Below are 18,332 nucleotides of genomic sequence, written 5' to 3'. Positions count from 1 at the left end.
CACTCAGACTGATTGACACTGTTCCAAGACTAGCTTGAAACAGAATTAGAGAAATGACACCGGTTATTTAAACATCTGTTCGTCTGCCTTTTCACACCTGGGGTCGTGAAACAAAGATGCGAAGCGGGACACACCCAGGATCCATCCCACCCACGCAAAAGGGCAAGCTAGGAAGTTTCTCTGCAGGTGATTGAGACATAGACAAATTGAAAGAGCCATTTGCCGGAAAGAGACGACCCCCTGGCCGGGGAAATTTGCCTTAAATATAGCGATGTTTCTACAGCTCGAGACTGTTTCTCCCGGGACTATCGACCTGTAAAGACACCGGTGGAAAGCGCGTCCGATCGATCGTAAAGCTTGTATTTTGTTTGACTTGAAGCAGCGAATAAACGACCCGTGACTCAGCATTCACCATTTATCTCCACAAAGCAAAGTATTAAGACCCGGAAGTGACGGCATGTTGGAGCGACGGAACGGACTCCAGTTTTGACCGTTTTAACCATTATCCTGACTTTTACAAAAAGTCGTCTAAAACTTATTTTAAGTCTAGTTTTTTACTGCAAGATTTAACATCACAGAATAATTTTAGTTGTATTGAATTCACATAATTGTCACCCAGTTATAATCTGTAATGGAAATATTGTTTAGGTTTTTAATATATACCGGAAATATGTTTTTTCCAGTCATCCTTCCTGTGACTTGAAAACACCAGAATGCATCCTGGTGAGTCAGCGATCATGTTTTACACACTCATTTCCACCGCTGTCATCAAATGTTCTCATTTTAATGCATTGATGTGAATCTCCTCCAGATCCAGAGTTGGTGACTTCACGGTTCTCAGCAGGGGCTCGTAGTGCTGGTCTGACGGCTTTAAGACAACGGTATGAAAAAAAGAATCCATGAATTCTAACATCTATGCAACAGCTATCACAAGATGAGTTCAATATTAAGAAATGAGTTTAAATCAAACCATAAAAATCAAATGTATTCTATTCCATGTTAATCTTTGTATCCTTTCTTTATGTTATTGTTTTTTTTAATGTCTGCTGTGAACTGGAAACCCAATTTCCTGAGGTAGAGCTCGAGAAGGATTAATAGAATCTATCTATCTATCTCTACAATTCTTCCTTCCTCCTTACATCAGTGATCTGATCCAGCCTTACACCCCAGCTCGGGCTCTGAGGTCTGTGGATCAGAATCTACTTATGGTTCCTCGCACACGGCTCAGGACCAGAGGAGAGAAATCTTTTCAGGCTGTTGCTCCTAAGCTTTGGAACGATCTTCTCTCTCTTTGCGCTTGATGGAGTCTACTGACTCCTTTAAGAAACATCTTAAGACGTTTCTATTTGTTCAGGCTTTTCCTTGAATTTCTCGAACTCCTGTGTTGTTCTCAGTATTATCTTGATCTTTAAAGTATGTACTTTTTTGAGTATTGTTTGGATTGTTTAAGCGCTTTGTGACCCTGGTCTCGAAAAGCGCTATATAAATAAATATTACTTACTTACTTACTTACAATTGTGAGTTTGGGGGCAGGAGTGGAGCGAAAGCATAAAGTATCGTGACATTCTATTCCATGTTAATCTTTGTATCCTTTGTCTTTGATCTATGTTTTTTATCTTTAGACTTAGATTGTGTCATCTTGTACTTTCTTTTTATAGAAACTTTGCTCTTGTTCTTATTTATTATTTTTTATGAATTATCTTCTTTATTGCTGTGTATTGCTATTTGGAAAAACAAATCAATAAAGTTCTATCTCTCTCTCTCTAGTTCACGCCAGAAGGTCAAAGGTCAGTTTCTGGACCCGATCCAAAACTCCTCCACGTCTCAGACTGAGAGGATTTCCTCTGCTCACTTTGGAGACACTGACATGGCAGACCGAGCTGCTCGTGAGGTAAATGATGAAGCTGCAGAAACACTAAATGTCATCAGCACGTATCTGCTTTGAAGCTTTACCAATATGTATTCTTGGAACAATAAAGTAGAATAAAAAAGCACACGTCAATGTTTGTCCTCAGACAAACTTGGACGATCAAGTGTGTCGGCTGCTGGAGGAGGCTCGGACGCTGCTTGAAACAAAAAGGTACCACAAACTTGTGATTAAAACCATCATGAAAACCACGGTTACGTGACCTCTGTGCGTTCAGGGAGATCGACGGGAAACCAGAGGCTAGTTCAGAACCACGTCTGCTGGTGACGACCATGGATGCAGCAGGTAACCGTTCCCAGCTATTTAGTGGGGATTTAAAACATTATTTATTTATAATAAATCAACTAAAACACAATCATTGAAAATAATGGTTACTGTTACGATATAAAGATCCAATTCTTGTGATAAAAATAGAATAATAGATGTTGATTTGATGCTTCTCTGCTTAATTAAAAATGGGTTTGTTGTTATTATACACAAAGATATAGTTTTCCTTGTTTTTATATGAAGAACTTGAAGACTGTCTTTGTCTTCTTTATTTATCATCAGCATATGTTAATTGTCAAAGTACAAGATTGAAGGTTCAGTGAAATTCAGTGTCTCTACAAGTTTTGAAATATAAAATAAAAATAAGTAGGTTAATCAACAATATCAACCAATACTCATATAAACAATATTTTAATACTTGTTGATGCTTGTCAGTGAGCATATTTATTATAATACCAGTTGAATTTCCATCATAATCATCTCCACAACTACTTGAGATTGTGTAAAACATGAAGCGAAAACACTAAAAGCGGCTACAATCGGGAATACATCACAACCTGGCACACAAAAATCTCTAAATTTAGGAAAATGTTGTCACAACATGATCTAGAGCTTGTAATCCATGTGTCTGGACTATTGTAACAAGTTCATTCAAAACTCTGCAGCGAGAATTCTGAGCCGCTCTAGTAGAAGAACTCACATTTCTCCTTCAAACTCTTCACTGGCTGCCAGTTTCTTTCAGGATCAACTTTAAAATTCTGGTTCTTACTTTCAGATCTATTCATGGTCAGACCTTCCATCAGTGATCTGATCACACACACACGCACACACACACACACACACACACACACACACGCACACACACACGCACACACACACGCACACGAACGCACGCACACACACACGGTTCAGGACCAGAGGAGAGAAATCCTTTCAGGCTGTTGCTCCTAAGCTTTGGAACGATCTTCCTCTCTCTTTGATGATCTACTGACTCCTTCAAGAAACAAAAACTTTTTTTATTTGTTCAGGCTTTTCCTTGATTTTCTGGAACTCCTGTGTTGTTCTCAGTGTTATCTTGACCTTTAAAGTATATATTTTAGTGATAATGGTTTTGATTGTTTAAGCGCTTTGTGACCCTGGTCTGGAAAAGCGCTCTATAAATACAAATGACTAACTTACTTACTCATTCATCCTGTTTATATCACTTTTTTTTTTGCTGAGTCAGTTTTACGACCGTGTCCAGCAGGTGGCAGCAGAGCACCTCGCACTCTCTTGCCGTTGCCATGGAGACGACTCCCTCCTCCGCGGAGAAATCTCCCCCATCATTGTCTGTAGACATGTTGTCACGGTTACCCAGGCTGGTTTGAAGCAGCTGTTTCTATTTATAAATGCCTTGTGTTTGCGAGTCCGTGTTTGTACACTAATGCCACACCAGGCAGGGGTCAAAAGGTCACGGATCACAGTTTTTCTTTTTCAATAAAAATAAAAACAACCCCGCAGTGGATCCAGGATTGTGTGTCTGAAGAACCTTTTGTGTTCGACAGGGGATCACGTCCGTGACCAGAATAGAAGCTGCTCGACTACAAACCCTGATCCTACCGTCGCACAACACAATGATGGATGCAGGTGAGTGTGTGTGTGTGTGTAACATCTCAAACATTGTGTGTGTGTGTGTCTGAAACCTGCCTGGCAACACAGACAGAAAAACACATGAGATCATCGACTTCCTTTAACATTCATCTTTTTTTTTTCTCTTCCTGCGGAGATTATTTGATGTAAACGTTTGAGAAAAATACATTTATTATTTATATGAATAAATGTGTTGCACTTTAAAGGAAATGACAAAAAAAAAATCCGCAGACGCTGCGTGTAAATCACGGGAACATGAGGAATATGATGCATCTTGAAAACAAACATTTCTCCTCGTGACGTTCGTTTGTGATGACATGTGATCTTGGAAACGGGAGTAAACGTGAGGGATGGTGATGATGATGATGATGTGAGGACAGGATGACAGTGCAAGTGCTGCTGGAGGAGGAGGTTCATAGTGGCATCAAGTCTCCCGAGCCCTGCAATAGGAGGGACTGTGACGTCACATGTTCTGTCAGGTGGCATTCCAGCAGGAGGGTGTGTGTGTGTGGGGTGGGGGTGGGGGGGGGTCTACACCCCAAATTCCTGTGTTACTTCGGAGTAAAGCGTGCGAGGATCTCAGTCTGAGGCTCCAGCAGCAGCTCCGGACCGAGGAGGCTCTGGACCGGCGGAGGGATGATGTCTTCCCCGCTGCACCTGTCCTCGTCGCGCCGGCAGTCGTGCTACCTGTGCGACCTGCCGCGGATGCCCTGGGCCATGATCTGGGACTTCAGCGAGCCCGTGTGTCGCGGCTGCGTCAACTACGAGGGCGCGGACCGGATCGAGTTCGTCATCGAGTCCACGCGCCACCTGAAGAGCGCCCACGCGCACAAGAGCCAGGGGGGCAAGGACCCGGGCGCGGGCCATCCCCCCGAGGGGTCGGTGAAAGCGCACCAGCCGTGTTTGGACCGGTACTCTCTGGCCGACGGACGGGCTCGGTTCGACTACAGCGCGCAGAGCAGCAGCAGGACGACGAACGGAGCGTCGAACGGATACAAACCCGAGGAAGGTCCGCCCGAGCTCAACCGACAGAGCCCGAACTCCAGGATCAGGAGCCTCTCCGGACTCGTTTCCGCGCCGGTACCGCCGAACCTGCAGCCGCAGTCGCCGGCGGGAAGAGTCGAACCCGGAGCCGGGAAGCGACCCTCGTCCAGCAGCGACCCGGAGCTGAAGGAGAAGCACCGGAACGCGGAGGCGCTCTCGGAACTCAGCGAGAGCCTTCGGAACCGGCAGGAGGAGTGGGCCAGCAAGCCCAAGATCGTGCGGGACACGCTGGTCACGCTGTCCGGATGCACCCCCTTCGACGTGCGCTTCAAGAAGGACCACGGGCTGGTGGGTCGGGTGTTCGCCTTCGACGCCGTGTCCAAGCCCGGGATGGACTTCGAGCTGAAGATCTTCATCGAGTATCCTTGCGGGTCCGGGAGCGTCTTCTCCAGCGCCTCCGGGGTCGCCAAGCAGATGTACCAGGACTGCATGAAGGACTTTGGTCGTGGTTTGTCTTCCGGCTTCAAGTACCTGGAGTACGAGAGGAAACACGGTTCCGGTGACTGGCGCCTGTTGGGAGACTTGCTTCCGGAGTCCTTGAGGTTTTTCAAAGACTGTGTAGGAGGAGACATCCTACCCCAGCCCCACATGGACGGAAGCTTCCCAATGCTGCCCACTTCCCTGCCCGTGCCGGGTCGAGTCTCGGTTTCGGGCAGCGGTTCCAGATCCACGGCCAGGAAGAGGAAAGCGTCTCCGGAGCCGGACTCTGATGGAGGTCTGAAGCTGACGGAGGAGCAACAGAGGCAGCAGTGGATCAACAGTCAGACCGAAGCCTTGAAACTCTCCATGTCCGCCAGCACCTTCAACGGGCCGCCCGCCCCACACGCTCCTGGACTCGGTGGACGGTCCACACCTCCGGAATGTCCGGCGCCGCGTCAGAACGGCACCTCGCCCATGGCCGCGCTCATGACGGCCGCCGACACCCTCTCACAGTCCCCCAACAAGGACAGAGACTCCGTCCACTCCACCACCTCCAGACACGCCAGCAGCAGCCCGGTGTCCCCGTCCTCCATGTCCGGCCAGAGACGCCTGCCCTCCCGCAGCGGGGACCCGGGTCAGTCCGCCTCAGAGCAGGACCAAGGACCCTCACAGAGCGTGCCCGACTCCCCCGTGACCAACAGCGGACCCCTGTGCTGCACCATCTGCCACGAGCGTCTGGAGGACACCCACTTTGTCCAGTGTCCCTCCGCCCCGAGTCACAAGTTCTGCTTCCCTTGTTCCCGAGAGAGCATCAAGGCTCAGGGGGCGTCGGGCGAGGTGTACTGTCCCAGCGGCGACAAGTGTCCACTGGTGGGCTCCAACGTGCCCTGGGCCTTCATGCAGGGCGAGATCGCCACCATCCTGGCCGGAGACGTGAAGGTGAAGAAGGAGAGAGACCCCTGAACTGGACCGGAGACTCAAACTTAACTCAATGCTGAGGATTTAATCTGGTTCCTAACTTTTCAAACCAACCACAGAATGTTGAACTTTGTATGCAACTCAAGATGACATCAAAGGGAGAAAATGAATCCAATATTTGACACCTTGTTATTTATTTGAGGCTCTTATTTTGACGTTTTGATTGAGAAATCGTCAGCATGAACAAAAACTGTTGACCTCAAATCACGTCAATATTGTTCTGTAGCAACGGTTCCTGAAACAAAAGAGTTGAAAACATCCAAAAATATCTGTCAGACTTGAGGCCCTTCAAGTCATTTCTGTGGCCTGATGGTTATTAAGATTAATGTTGACTTGTAAAGATGCCAGTGTTTAAGTTAAGATAAGGACCAGATAGTATCGATTATACTTCCAAAAACAAATGAAAATGAAGCTGAAGGAATTTTCTCATTGAGTTTTTAATAGAAATACTTTATAAAAAATATCACCATCAGACTCACTGTAACCAACAAGCTGCTGAAGATACATCGAGTTCACGGTTAAGAAAGGATTTGAACTGTGGGATCAAGTCCCTCGGATCTGAGAAACTAAACCAACGTATGAATCGTGTGCACGGACCAAACCTTCTCTCTTACCTTCCTCGACTAACTGAAAAAACTGTTTCCGTGGCTTCACATGTCATCGATAAGTTATTGTAGATAACTGTGTCCCTGTCGTCCCCGTCACGGCGGTCGATGAATGTTCTAAATGTTCTCATGTGGCTGTTTTTCCCTGTAAAGAGTCATAGTGTTGGTGTTGTCATGACAACCAGGTTGAGGTGATTTTTTTTTTAATTTTCAAATTGTAGTAGTAGTCAGGCAGCTTCCAATATTTGTCCGTGTCTGCCCACAAGTGTAACCTTCCATACGACATTCTAAATTTGTACAGTCTGTTTTTTTAATCTATAAATCTGTTTTTAAAGGTTGTTGCTGCAATAAGTCTTATTTTGTACATTTTTGGTGACAGGAGAACTTTTTTTATTTCACATTAGATCTTGTGCCTTGAGTCTAATAAATCTCATTGGTATTGACTTTTCATGTGGATTTTTATCTCGTTGTTTACAAGTCGTCGCACGGATTCTAGTCCAGGCAGTAGTAGTCGATTGCAGAGCGAGCGATCGAGTATTTTAGATTCACTCTGTAAGAAGAGAGAGAATATACATCTTTAGTACATCTCAAAAAACGTAGTAGTCATCGGTGGTTACTATGGAGACGGGCTGCAACTGGGGGGGTTACCATGGAAACCAGCTGCTGCACACACTGCAGTGTCGAGCCTTTGTCTGCCTCAGCTGCACTGCAGCACAGACGCCACAGACTGCATCTGACAGATAACGCTGTCTTGATCTTCATCTGCAACGTTGTCACGGCGATAAGCGCCAGCGACACCATCATCATCATCGTCGATCGATCATTGCAGCTCGTCGATGCGTTCGCCCAGATGTGAGCGTCACGAGGAATAAAAACAGTGTTGATGTCAAAAAGCATTTGTTTATATCTTTATTTTTTTATTTTGAAAAAGACGACCTTCAGTGGAGACGAAGTGTCTCCACCTGAGAGACGATGTGAAGGTGACCTTCACTCAGGACTCCACCGGTCCCATGCTAATGTACCTCACTTCTGTCTGGGTCTCCGGGGTGATTTCCAAACGCAGCGGGCGAGAGTGAGTGAGACGCTCAGACGAGACTGAGTGTGCGTGTGTGTGCATGTGTGTGCGGGTGCGTGTGCACGGCGCCTCAATTACAAGGTGATGATGTCAGCACTTTTACTCCGTTAGCATCCTCGCGCCACGTTTAAATGGACAGATGTTTTTCTTTTCTTTTCTTTCATATCTTCCTATCACAGATTGTTTTTTTTTAGTTTGTACAAGAAAAAAAAAACGACACAACAGAATATTGTGTCAGCCGCACACACACACACACACACACACACACACACACACACACACACACACACACACACACACACGTGAGCTCATGAATAATTTCTCGCTCTCGGTCTTTGCAAAACAGTTTTTTCCTCACAGCCGTCGACATGAATGGAATAATTTCTCCTCCCTCAGCATCCCTGCCTGCTGTTGCCCTGGGTAACCACTGTGTTGCCAAGCAACAGCAGCCCAACATGCTGCAGCAACCTTATCTCCAGGCTGTAAAATGAGTAGAGGTTATCGAGGCGGAGGTGTTTTGTTCACAAACCCACCCCCCCACCCCCCCTCCAAAAAAAACCTCGGATAAACTTAAATAAAATGAATGACTACGACTGAAGGACGTAAACAAGAGATTTGTTTTGATGAAACTACAAACGGAAACACGGTCCAGATATAGACGAGATCCGAGCGACATATGAACGAATGTCATAAACATGTTGAAAATTCACCGTTTTATCATTAATCGTTAGATTTTATTGTCTCTCGTCTCCGTCCCTTAAACACTCGTCCTCAATAACGTTCTCGTCCATCAGGGAGAGACTCGACGTCCAGGACACGTCGGCGCAGCAACACGGCGGGAAAATAAACCAGACGAACGATGACCTCCGAGCCGCGAGGAAACGATCCGGTCCGGCGAGACCCTGCGAGACGTCCTCGCTGGAGGACGCTCGACGTTCCCTCAGGCAGCTTCAGAGACGGAAGAAGATCGTGGACGAGAACCTGGACTCGCTGAGACGAGCGTCGGCCCGTGAGGCGCTGAACTCGCACCTGGACGCCTTGACCAGCGAGTAAGTATCAGTTCACGTCGATTTCCTGACGTGCAAGGATGTCATTGTTTCAGTGAGATTATGGCCCCTTGTGTGAAAATATCAACACACTAAATATTACTACACAATAATACATCTCATTTACAGTTAACATGCTAATGTCACGCCGGTTGTTCATTTCTGTGTTTCAATTAAGCTTATTGCCACTAGATGGCAGCAGTCGTTACGTCCTCCGCAGCTAAAGGAACCCTACGTTCACGTGAGATCCAGGCGATGGCTGAGGACGAGAGGATACAGTGACTCCAGCAGCTTTTTAAGCTGATGTTTGGACATATTTTGGTTTGAAAACGAATGAAAGCAGTTACGACTTCGTCAAGAGTCATGTGGTCTGAAAATACTACAACACCAGAGTCAAGTACTGGACAATACTACATATATATACTTGTTACTATACTATCACAACACCAGAGTCAAGTACTGGACAATACTACATATATATACTTGTTACTACACTATTACAACACCAGAGCCAAGTACTGGACAATACTACACATATATACTTGTTACTACACTATCACAACATCAGAGTCAAGTACTGGACAATACTACACATATATACTTGTTACTACACTATCACAACATCAGAGTCAAGTACTGGACAATACTACACATATATACTTGTTACTACACTATCACAACACCAGAGTCAAGTACTGGACAATAATACACATATATACTTGTTACTACACTATCACCACACCAGAGTCAAGTACTGGACAATACTACACATATATACTTGTTACTACACTATCACAACACCAGAGTCAAGTACTGGACAATACTACACATATATACTTGTTACTACACTATCACAACACCAGAGTCAAGTACTGGACAATACTACACATATATACTTGTTATTACATTACCACAACACCAGAGTCAAGTACTGGACAATACTACACATATATACTTGTTACTACACTATCACCACACCAGAGTCAAGTACTGGACAATACTACACATATATACTTGTTATTACACTATCACAACACCAGAGTCAAGTACTGGACAATACTACACATATATACTTGTTACTACACTATCACAACACCAGAGTCAAGTACTGGACAATAATACACATATATACTTGTTACTACACTATCACCACACCAGAGTCAAGTACTGGACAATACTACACATATATACTTGTTACTACACTATCACAACACCAGAGTCAAGTACTGGACAATACTACACATATATACTTGTTACTACACTATCACAACACCAGAGTCAAGTACTGGACAATACTACACATATATACTTGTTATTACATTATCACAACACCAGAGTCAAGTACTGGACAATACTACACATATATACTTGTTACTACACTATCACCACACCAGAGTCAAGTACTGGACAATACTACACATATATACTTGTTATTACACTATCACAACACCAGAGTCAAGTACTGGACAATACTACATATATATACTTGTTACTACACTATCACCACACCAGAGTCAAGTACTGGACAATACTACATATATATACTTGTTATTACACTATCACAACACCAGAGTCAAGTACTGGACAATACTACACATATATACTTGTTACTACACTATCACAACACCAGAGTCAAGTACTGGACAATAATACACATATATACTTGTTACTACACTATCACCACACCAGAGTCAAGTACTGGACAATACTACACATATATACTTGTTACTACACTATCACAACACCAGAGTCAAGTACTGGACAATACTACACATATATACTTGTTACTACACTATCACAACACCAGAGTCAAGTACTGGACAATACTACACATATATACTTGTTATTACATTATCACAACACCAGAGTCAAGTACTGGACAATACTACACATATATACTTGTTACTACACTATCACCACACCAGAGTCAAGTACTGGACAATACTACACATATATACTTGTTATTACACTATCACAACACCAGAGTCAAGTACTGGACAATACTACATATATATACTTGTTACTACACTATCACAACACCAGAGTCAAGTACTGGACAATACTACATATATATACTTGTTACTACACTATCACAACACCAGAGTCAAGTACTGGACAATACTACATATATATACTTGTTACTACACTATCACAACACCAGAGTCAAGTACTGGACAATACTACACATATATCCTTGTTACTACACTATCACCACACCAGAGTCAAGTACTGGACAATACTACACATGTATACTTGTTACTCCACTATCACAACACCAGAGTCAAGTACTGGACAATACTACATATATATACTTGTTACTATACTATCACAACACCAGAGTCAAGTACTGGACAATACTACATATATATACCTGTTACTACACTATTACAACACCAGAGTCAAGTACTGGACAATACTACACATATATACTTGTTACTACACTATCACAACATCAGAGTCAAGTACTGGACAATACTACACATATATACTTGTTACTACACTATCACAACACCAGAGTCAAGTACTGGACAATACTACACATATATACTTGTTACTATACTATCACAACATCAGAGTCAAGTACTGGACAATACTACATATATATACTTGTTACTATACTATCACAACACCAGAGTCAAGTACTGGACAATACTACATATATATACTTGTTACTACACTATTACAACACCAGAGTCAAGTACTTGACAATACTACACATATATACTTGTTACTACACTATTACAACACCAGAGTCAAGTACTGGACAATACTACACATATATACGTGTTACTACACTATCACAACACCAGAGTCAAGTACTGGACAATACTACACATATATACTTGTTACTACACTATCACAACACCAGAGTCAAGTACTGGAAAATACTACACATATATCCTTGTTACTACACTATCACAACACCAGAGTCAAGTACTGGACAATACTACACATATATACTTGTAACTACACTATCACAACACCAGAGTCAAGTACTGGACAATACTACACATATATACTTGTTACTACACTATCACAACACCAGAGTCAAGTACTGGACAATACTACACATATATACTTGTTACTACACTATCACAACACCAGAGTCAAGTACTGGACAATACTACACATATATACTTGTTACTACACTATCACAACACCAGAGTCAAGTACTGGACAATACTACACATATATACTCGTTACTACACTATCACAACACCAGAGTCAAGTACTGGTCAATACTACACATATATACTCGTTACTACACTATCACAACACCAGAGTCAAGTACTGGTCAATACAACACATATATACTCGTTACTACACTATCACAACACCAGAGTCAAGTACTGGTCAATACTACACATATATACTCGTTACTACACTATCACAACACCAGAGTCAAGTACTGGTCAATACTACACATATATACTCGTTACTACACTATCACAACACCAGAGTCAAGTACTTGACAATATTACACATATGTTTGGTAATAAAAGCTCCATTGAGAATCACTGTGACCTTCTATGTTCTAGCGACGCGGCTGAGAAGCTGTGGATCATCGAAGCCGTCGACACCATCATCGCCAGGGTGGACAAAGAGATCCAGGTGAGCTAGAAGTCATGTTGTCCATGACTGAAGATAGACGACTCTTCTTCTGTGGTGCTCAGGAGGAGTTGTCCTCGGAGGAGCGAGGAGAGAAGCCGGCAAGAGGAGCCAAGACCAGGACGGACCGGTGTCGAGAGAGACCGAGGGCTGCGTCCAGACAGGTCTGATGGTTCGGTTCTTCAGACGGACGGAGGCGCTCATCGTATCTTCAGCAGGGGGACGAGTCTCACCTGACTCACCTGTACGGACGACCACCTCACGTCGGCGCCAGACGGACCCTGAAGCAAAACCCATACCTTCGCCTCAGCTCGCCGGTTCGTCACGGTCACAGGAAGCAGCGACCCCTGGTGGTGGAGAGCGTCAAAGGTAGCAATGCTAATGCTAACAATAATCCGCTAATGGATTTATTGTTTGAAGCCTCTTGTAAAGTTTGATCGTGTTTATTGACATTTATTTGTAAACTTTGATTTGCTTGAATCTTAATGAGTTTTTGTGAAGAACCAAGAAGGTCTTCTGTGAAGATCTGCCGCTCACTGAACATGTGCTTCAGGCGTGAAGGTGAAGTCGTGCAAGACTCAGACGAGTCTTCTTCGCTGCCCGTCAGAAGAACCTCCAGACGACCTTCACTCTTCCCGCCTCACCTCCGCCGGACGCGTCCAGACTCGGCCGGACGACTTCAGCGAGGTCGTGGCCATCCCGCTCGGTCAGTCGGCGCCGGGTTTGAGAAGGTCCCCGATGAGAAAAGATGATCTATAGAAGCTTAATGAGACCTTCAACCATCAGGTCCTCCGATAAGAACCCGGCCATGGACCTGTAGACGACAGGAGACACGTCCACCCTCACCGCAGTCTCACCTGACTCACCTGTACGGACGACCACCTGACGTCGGCTCCGGGCGGACCCCGAAGCACAATCCGTACCTCCCCCTCAGCCCGCCAGTTTGTCACAAGAAGCAGCGACCCCTGGTGGTGGAGATCGTCAAAGGTAGCGGGCAATGCTAATGCTAACAGTAATCTGCTAATGGATAATAACATTGTTTTGTTTGAAGCCTTTGATCGTGTTTCCGGTGTTGTTGATCTTCATGAGTTTTTGTGAAGAATCAACAACGTCTTTTTTGAGGATCTGCTCACTGAACATGGGCTTCAGCTGTGAAGGGGAAGTCAACCCGAGTACAGAAAAAACACACAACCCAAATACAGAAAAACACACCATCCAAACACAGAAAAAACACACAACACAAATACAGAAAAACCACCCAACTCAAATACAGAAAAACACACCATCCCAACACAGAAAAAACACACAACCCAAACACAGAAAAAACACGCAACACAAATACAGAAAAAACACACAACACAAATACAGAAAAACACACCATCCAAACACAGAAAAAACACGCAACACAAATACAGAAAAACCACCCAACTCAAATACAGAAAAACACACCATCCCAACACAGAAAAAACACACAACCCAAACACAGAAAAAACATGCAACACAAATACAGAAAAAACACACAAACCCAAATACAGAAAAAACACGCAACACAAATACAGAAAAAACACGCAACCCAAACACAGAAAAAACACACAAACCCAAATACAGAAAAAACACGCAACACAAATACAGAAAAAACACGCAACACAAATACAGAAAAAACACACAACACAAATACAGAAAAAACACGCAACCCAAACACAGAAAAAACACGCAACACAAATACGGAAAAACACACCACCCCAACACAGAAAAAACACACAACCCAAATACAGAAAAACACACCATCCAAACACAGAAAAAACACACAACACAAATACAGAAAAACACACCATCCAAACACAGAAAAAACACGCAACACAAATACAGAAAAACCACCCAACTCAAATACAGAAAAACACACCATCCCAACACAGAAAAAACACACAACCCAAACACAGAAAAAACACGCAACACAAATACAGAAAAAACATACAACCCAAATACCGAAAAAACACGCAACACAAATACAGAAAAAACACGCAACCCAAACACAGAAAAAACACGCAACACAAATACTGAAAAAAAACGCAACACAAATACAAAAAAATGCGCTAAACAAATACAGAAAAACACACAACCCCAACACAGAAAAAGCACACAACCCAAATACAGAAAAACACACCATCCAAACACAGAAAAAACACACTCAAATACAGAAAAAAACACCATCCCAACACAGAAAAAACACAACCCAAATACAGAAAAACACACCATCCAAACACAGAAAAAACACACAACCCAAATACAGAAAAAACACACAACCCAATACAGTAAAACACACCATCCCAACACAGAAAAAACACAACCCAAATACAGAAAAAAAAAAACACCATCCCAACAAAGTAAAAACACACAACCCAAATACAGAAAAACACACAACCCAAATACAGAAAAAAACACCATCCCAACACAAAAAACACAACCCAAATACAGAAAAAACACACAACCCAAATACAGAAAAACACACCATCCCAACCCACGCCAGCATGTGCTGAGTTTGAGTCGGCGACAGATTTGAGAAGGTCCCTGATGAGAAAATAACACGGGGAACTATTTCTTATGATCTAGAGAAGCTAAATGAGACTTTCAACCATCAGGTCCTCCGGTAAGAACTCGGACCTGTAGACGACAGGAGACGTCACCTGTGAGGCAGGAGACACGTCCACCCTCACCACAGGTGAACCAGGAGAAGATCTCCAGGGCAGAAGAACATGAAGAACCGTCAGTGAAGGTCAGTGTTTGATGAGGACGTGTCCACCATGACGTCTGAACTACGTCACTCATGATCAGGCGGAGCAGCTTCGTCCTCCGTCCATCAGGGTTCACGCTCACGAGGGTGAGGTCCAGGACGGAGGAGAGGACCAGAGTGTTTTTCCAGGAACAGAATTCCTACACGTCGGCGATATCGAGGTGAGAAGTTGTGTCACGCTGCCCCCTGCTGGTCTCACGTGTTCCTGTGTGGTCAGGAGGAGAGTGTTGAGAGCGAGAAGGTTCTCCTGGTGGACGGGGCTCCCTCGCCTGAGCCGGTGGAGTATCAGGGTCCGGTGTTTCCTCCTCGAACTCTTGCTCCGCCACGAGCTCCGGCTCCACCGGCAGCACCCGCGGACCCTCTGGTGGAGCGCTGGGCAGAATGGTGAGCTGTCACTCAAACACTGGTCTGAGCTGCAGTGACATGACTTTGACTCAGGGTGGAGCAGCAGGTGATGTTCACCATGATCTCGGAGATGGTGCAACAAGTCCCCGCGGACCCCACCCTGAAGGTGTCCTCTGACCCCACCCTGAAGGTGTCCTCTGACCCGTCGGAGCTGGAGGAGAGCGACACGTCAGACATCGGTAACTTTGTGTGTTTGTGTATCAAGTGCTTTGATGCAGAGGATGTGTTGTTGTCTAACTGAAGGTTTTCTTTTACGGTAATATCTCAATACACAACACGGAAAAAACACACAACCCAAATAAAGAAAATTACACCACACAAACACACAACCCAAATACACCATACAAACTAATAAAAACACACAACCCAAATACAGAAAAATACACCACACAAACACACAACCCAAATACACCATACAAACTAATAAAAACACACAACCCATATACAGAAAAATACACCACATAAACACACAAACCAAATACACCATATAAAAATATGAAAAAACACAAACCAAATACAGAAAAATACACCATACAAACACACAACCCAAATACACCATACAAAATAATAAGAACACACAACCCAAATACAGAAAAATACACCATACAAACACACAACCCAAATACACCATATAAAAATATGAAAACACACAAACCAAATACAGAAAAATACACCATACAAACACACAACCCAAATACACCATACAAACTAATTAAAACACACAACCCAAATACAGAAAATTACACCATACAAACACACAACCCAAATACACCATACAAACTAATAAAAACACACCATCATAACACAGAAACACACAACCCAAACATGGAAAAATACAGCATTCAAACACACAACCCAAAAACACCATACAAACTAATAAAAACACACAACCCAAATACAGAAAAATAAACCGTACAAACACACAACCCAAATACACCATACAAACTATTAAAAACACACGGCCATAACACAGAAACACACAACCCAAACACGGAAAAATACAGCATTCAAACACACAACCCAAAAACACTATACAAGCAAATAAAAACACACAACCCAAATACAGAGAAAAACACACCATCATAACACAGAAAACACACACAACCCAAATACAGAAAGAACACACCATCCCAACACCGAAAACACACACAACCCAAATACATAAATATACACCTTTTGAACAACAAAAAACACACAACCCAAATACAGAAAAAAACACAGCATTCAAACACAGAAAAACACACAACCTCAATACAGAAAAACACACCATCCCAACTTAGAAATAGCACACAACCCAAATACAGAAATATACACTATACGAACAAGAAAAAACACACAACCCAAATAAAGAAAATCACACCATCCCAACACAGAAAAAACAAAATCCTAACACAAAAAACACTGACTAAAAATCATACCATCCCAACACACAAAATAAATCCACCCCAGTACAGAAACACACACAAAACATACACTTTAGTAAATGTTTGTTTTTCAGTTCACGTCACTTCATATAAAACATTCATCTGCAGTGTCAAATATAAAAGTGTCCAGTTTTGTGTTGATTTAAGAACAGTGTGTGTTTAATCACACGAGGAAGACTAAGGTCGGGGTGAACAGTGTGTGTTTAATCACACGAGGAAGACTAAGGTCGGGGTGAACAGTGTGTGTTTAATCACACGAGGAAGACTAAGGTCGGGGTGAACAGTGTGTGTTTAATCACACGAGGGAGACTAAGGTCGGGGTGAACAGTGTGTGTTTAATCACACGAGGAAGACTAAGGTCGGGGTGAACAGTGTGTGTTTAATCACACGAAGAAGACTAAGGTCGGGGTGAACAGTGTGTGTTTAATCACACGAGGAAGACTAAGGTCGAGGTGAACAGTGTGTGTTTAATCACACGAGGAAGACTAAGGTCGAGGTGAACAGTGTGTGTTTAATCACACGAAGAAGACTAAGGTCGAGGTGAACAGTGTGTGTTTAATCACACGAGGAAGACTAAGGTCGGGGTGAACAGTGTGTGTTTAATCACACGAGGAAGACTAAGGTCGGGGTGAACAGTGTGTGTTTAATCACACGAGGAAGACTAAGGTCGAGGTGAACAGTGTGTGTTTAATCACACGAGGAAGACTAAGGTCGAGGTGAACAGTGTGTGTTTAATCACACGAGGGAGACTAAGGTCGAGGTGAACAGTGTGTGTTTAATCACACGAGGAAGACTAAGGTCGGGGTGAACAGTGTGTGTTTAATCACACGAGGAAGACTAAGGTCGAGGTGAACAGTGTGTGTTTAATCACACGAGGGAGACTAAGGTCGGGGTGAACAGTGTGTGTTTAATCACACGAGGAAGACTAAGGTCGAGGTGAACAGTGTGTGTTTAATCACACGAGGGAGACTAAGGTCGGGGTGAACAGTGTGTGTTTAATCACACGAGGAAGACTAAGGTCGAGGTGAACAGTGTGTGTTTAATCACACGAGGGAGACTAAGGTCGGGGTGAACAGTGTGTGTTTAATCACACGAGGAAGACTAAGGTCGAG

At 43.7% G+C, this 18,332-nt stretch overlaps 2 protein-coding genes across 3 annotated transcripts in view; both read left to right on the top strand.

The window, feature by feature from the left end:
- Window positions 1-18,332, top strand: part of kiaa0586 (KIAA0586 ortholog) — a 30,029-nt gene that overhangs the window by 648 nt on the left and 11,049 nt on the right. Inside the window, exons 2-17 of one of the 2 annotated variants that reach the window (XM_087780595.1) lie at window positions 684-723; window positions 812-881; window positions 1,768-1,891; window positions 2,016-2,080; window positions 2,145-2,212; window positions 3,739-3,820; window positions 8,740-8,994; window positions 12,531-12,603; window positions 12,666-12,764; window positions 12,819-12,969; window positions 13,154-13,306; window positions 13,387-13,587; window positions 15,240-15,373; window positions 15,433-15,552; window positions 15,609-15,775; window positions 15,830-15,975. In XM_087780595.1, the coding sequence (XP_087636721.1) occupies window positions 714-723; window positions 812-881; window positions 1,768-1,891; window positions 2,016-2,080; window positions 2,145-2,212; window positions 3,739-3,820; window positions 8,740-8,994; window positions 12,531-12,603; window positions 12,666-12,764; window positions 12,819-12,969; window positions 13,154-13,306; window positions 13,387-13,587; window positions 15,240-15,373; window positions 15,433-15,552; window positions 15,609-15,775; window positions 15,830-15,975 (1,918 nt within the window). In that variant the 5' untranslated portion in view covers window positions 684-713. Of the gene's footprint in view, window positions 1-683; window positions 724-811; window positions 882-1,767; window positions 1,892-2,015; window positions 2,081-2,144; window positions 2,213-3,738; window positions 3,821-8,739; window positions 8,995-12,530; window positions 12,604-12,665; window positions 12,765-12,815; window positions 12,970-13,153; window positions 13,307-13,386; window positions 13,588-15,239; window positions 15,374-15,432; window positions 15,553-15,608; window positions 15,776-15,829; window positions 15,976-18,332 lie in introns of both variants that reach the window. The other variant, XM_087780594.1, reaches the window with a different exon arrangement.
- On the top strand, window positions 4,370-7,314 carry irf2bpl (interferon regulatory factor 2 binding protein-like). The gene has a single exon (XM_087780596.1). It carries the CDS (start codon window positions 4,460-4,462, stop codon window positions 6,248-6,250), a length of 1,791 nt encoding a protein of 596 aa, XP_087636722.1. The 5' UTR covers window positions 4,370-4,459; the 3' UTR covers window positions 6,251-7,314.

Source organism: Callionymus lyra, chromosome 18 (genome assembly GCF_982586985.1).
Source record: "Callionymus lyra chromosome 18, fCalLyr1.hap1.1, whole genome shotgun sequence".
Classification (NCBI taxonomy): Eukaryota; Metazoa; Chordata; class Actinopteri; order Syngnathiformes; family Callionymidae; genus Callionymus; species Callionymus lyra.
Note: the sequence above shows the minus strand (reverse complement) of the source record. Positions and strands in the feature narration are given on the sequence as shown.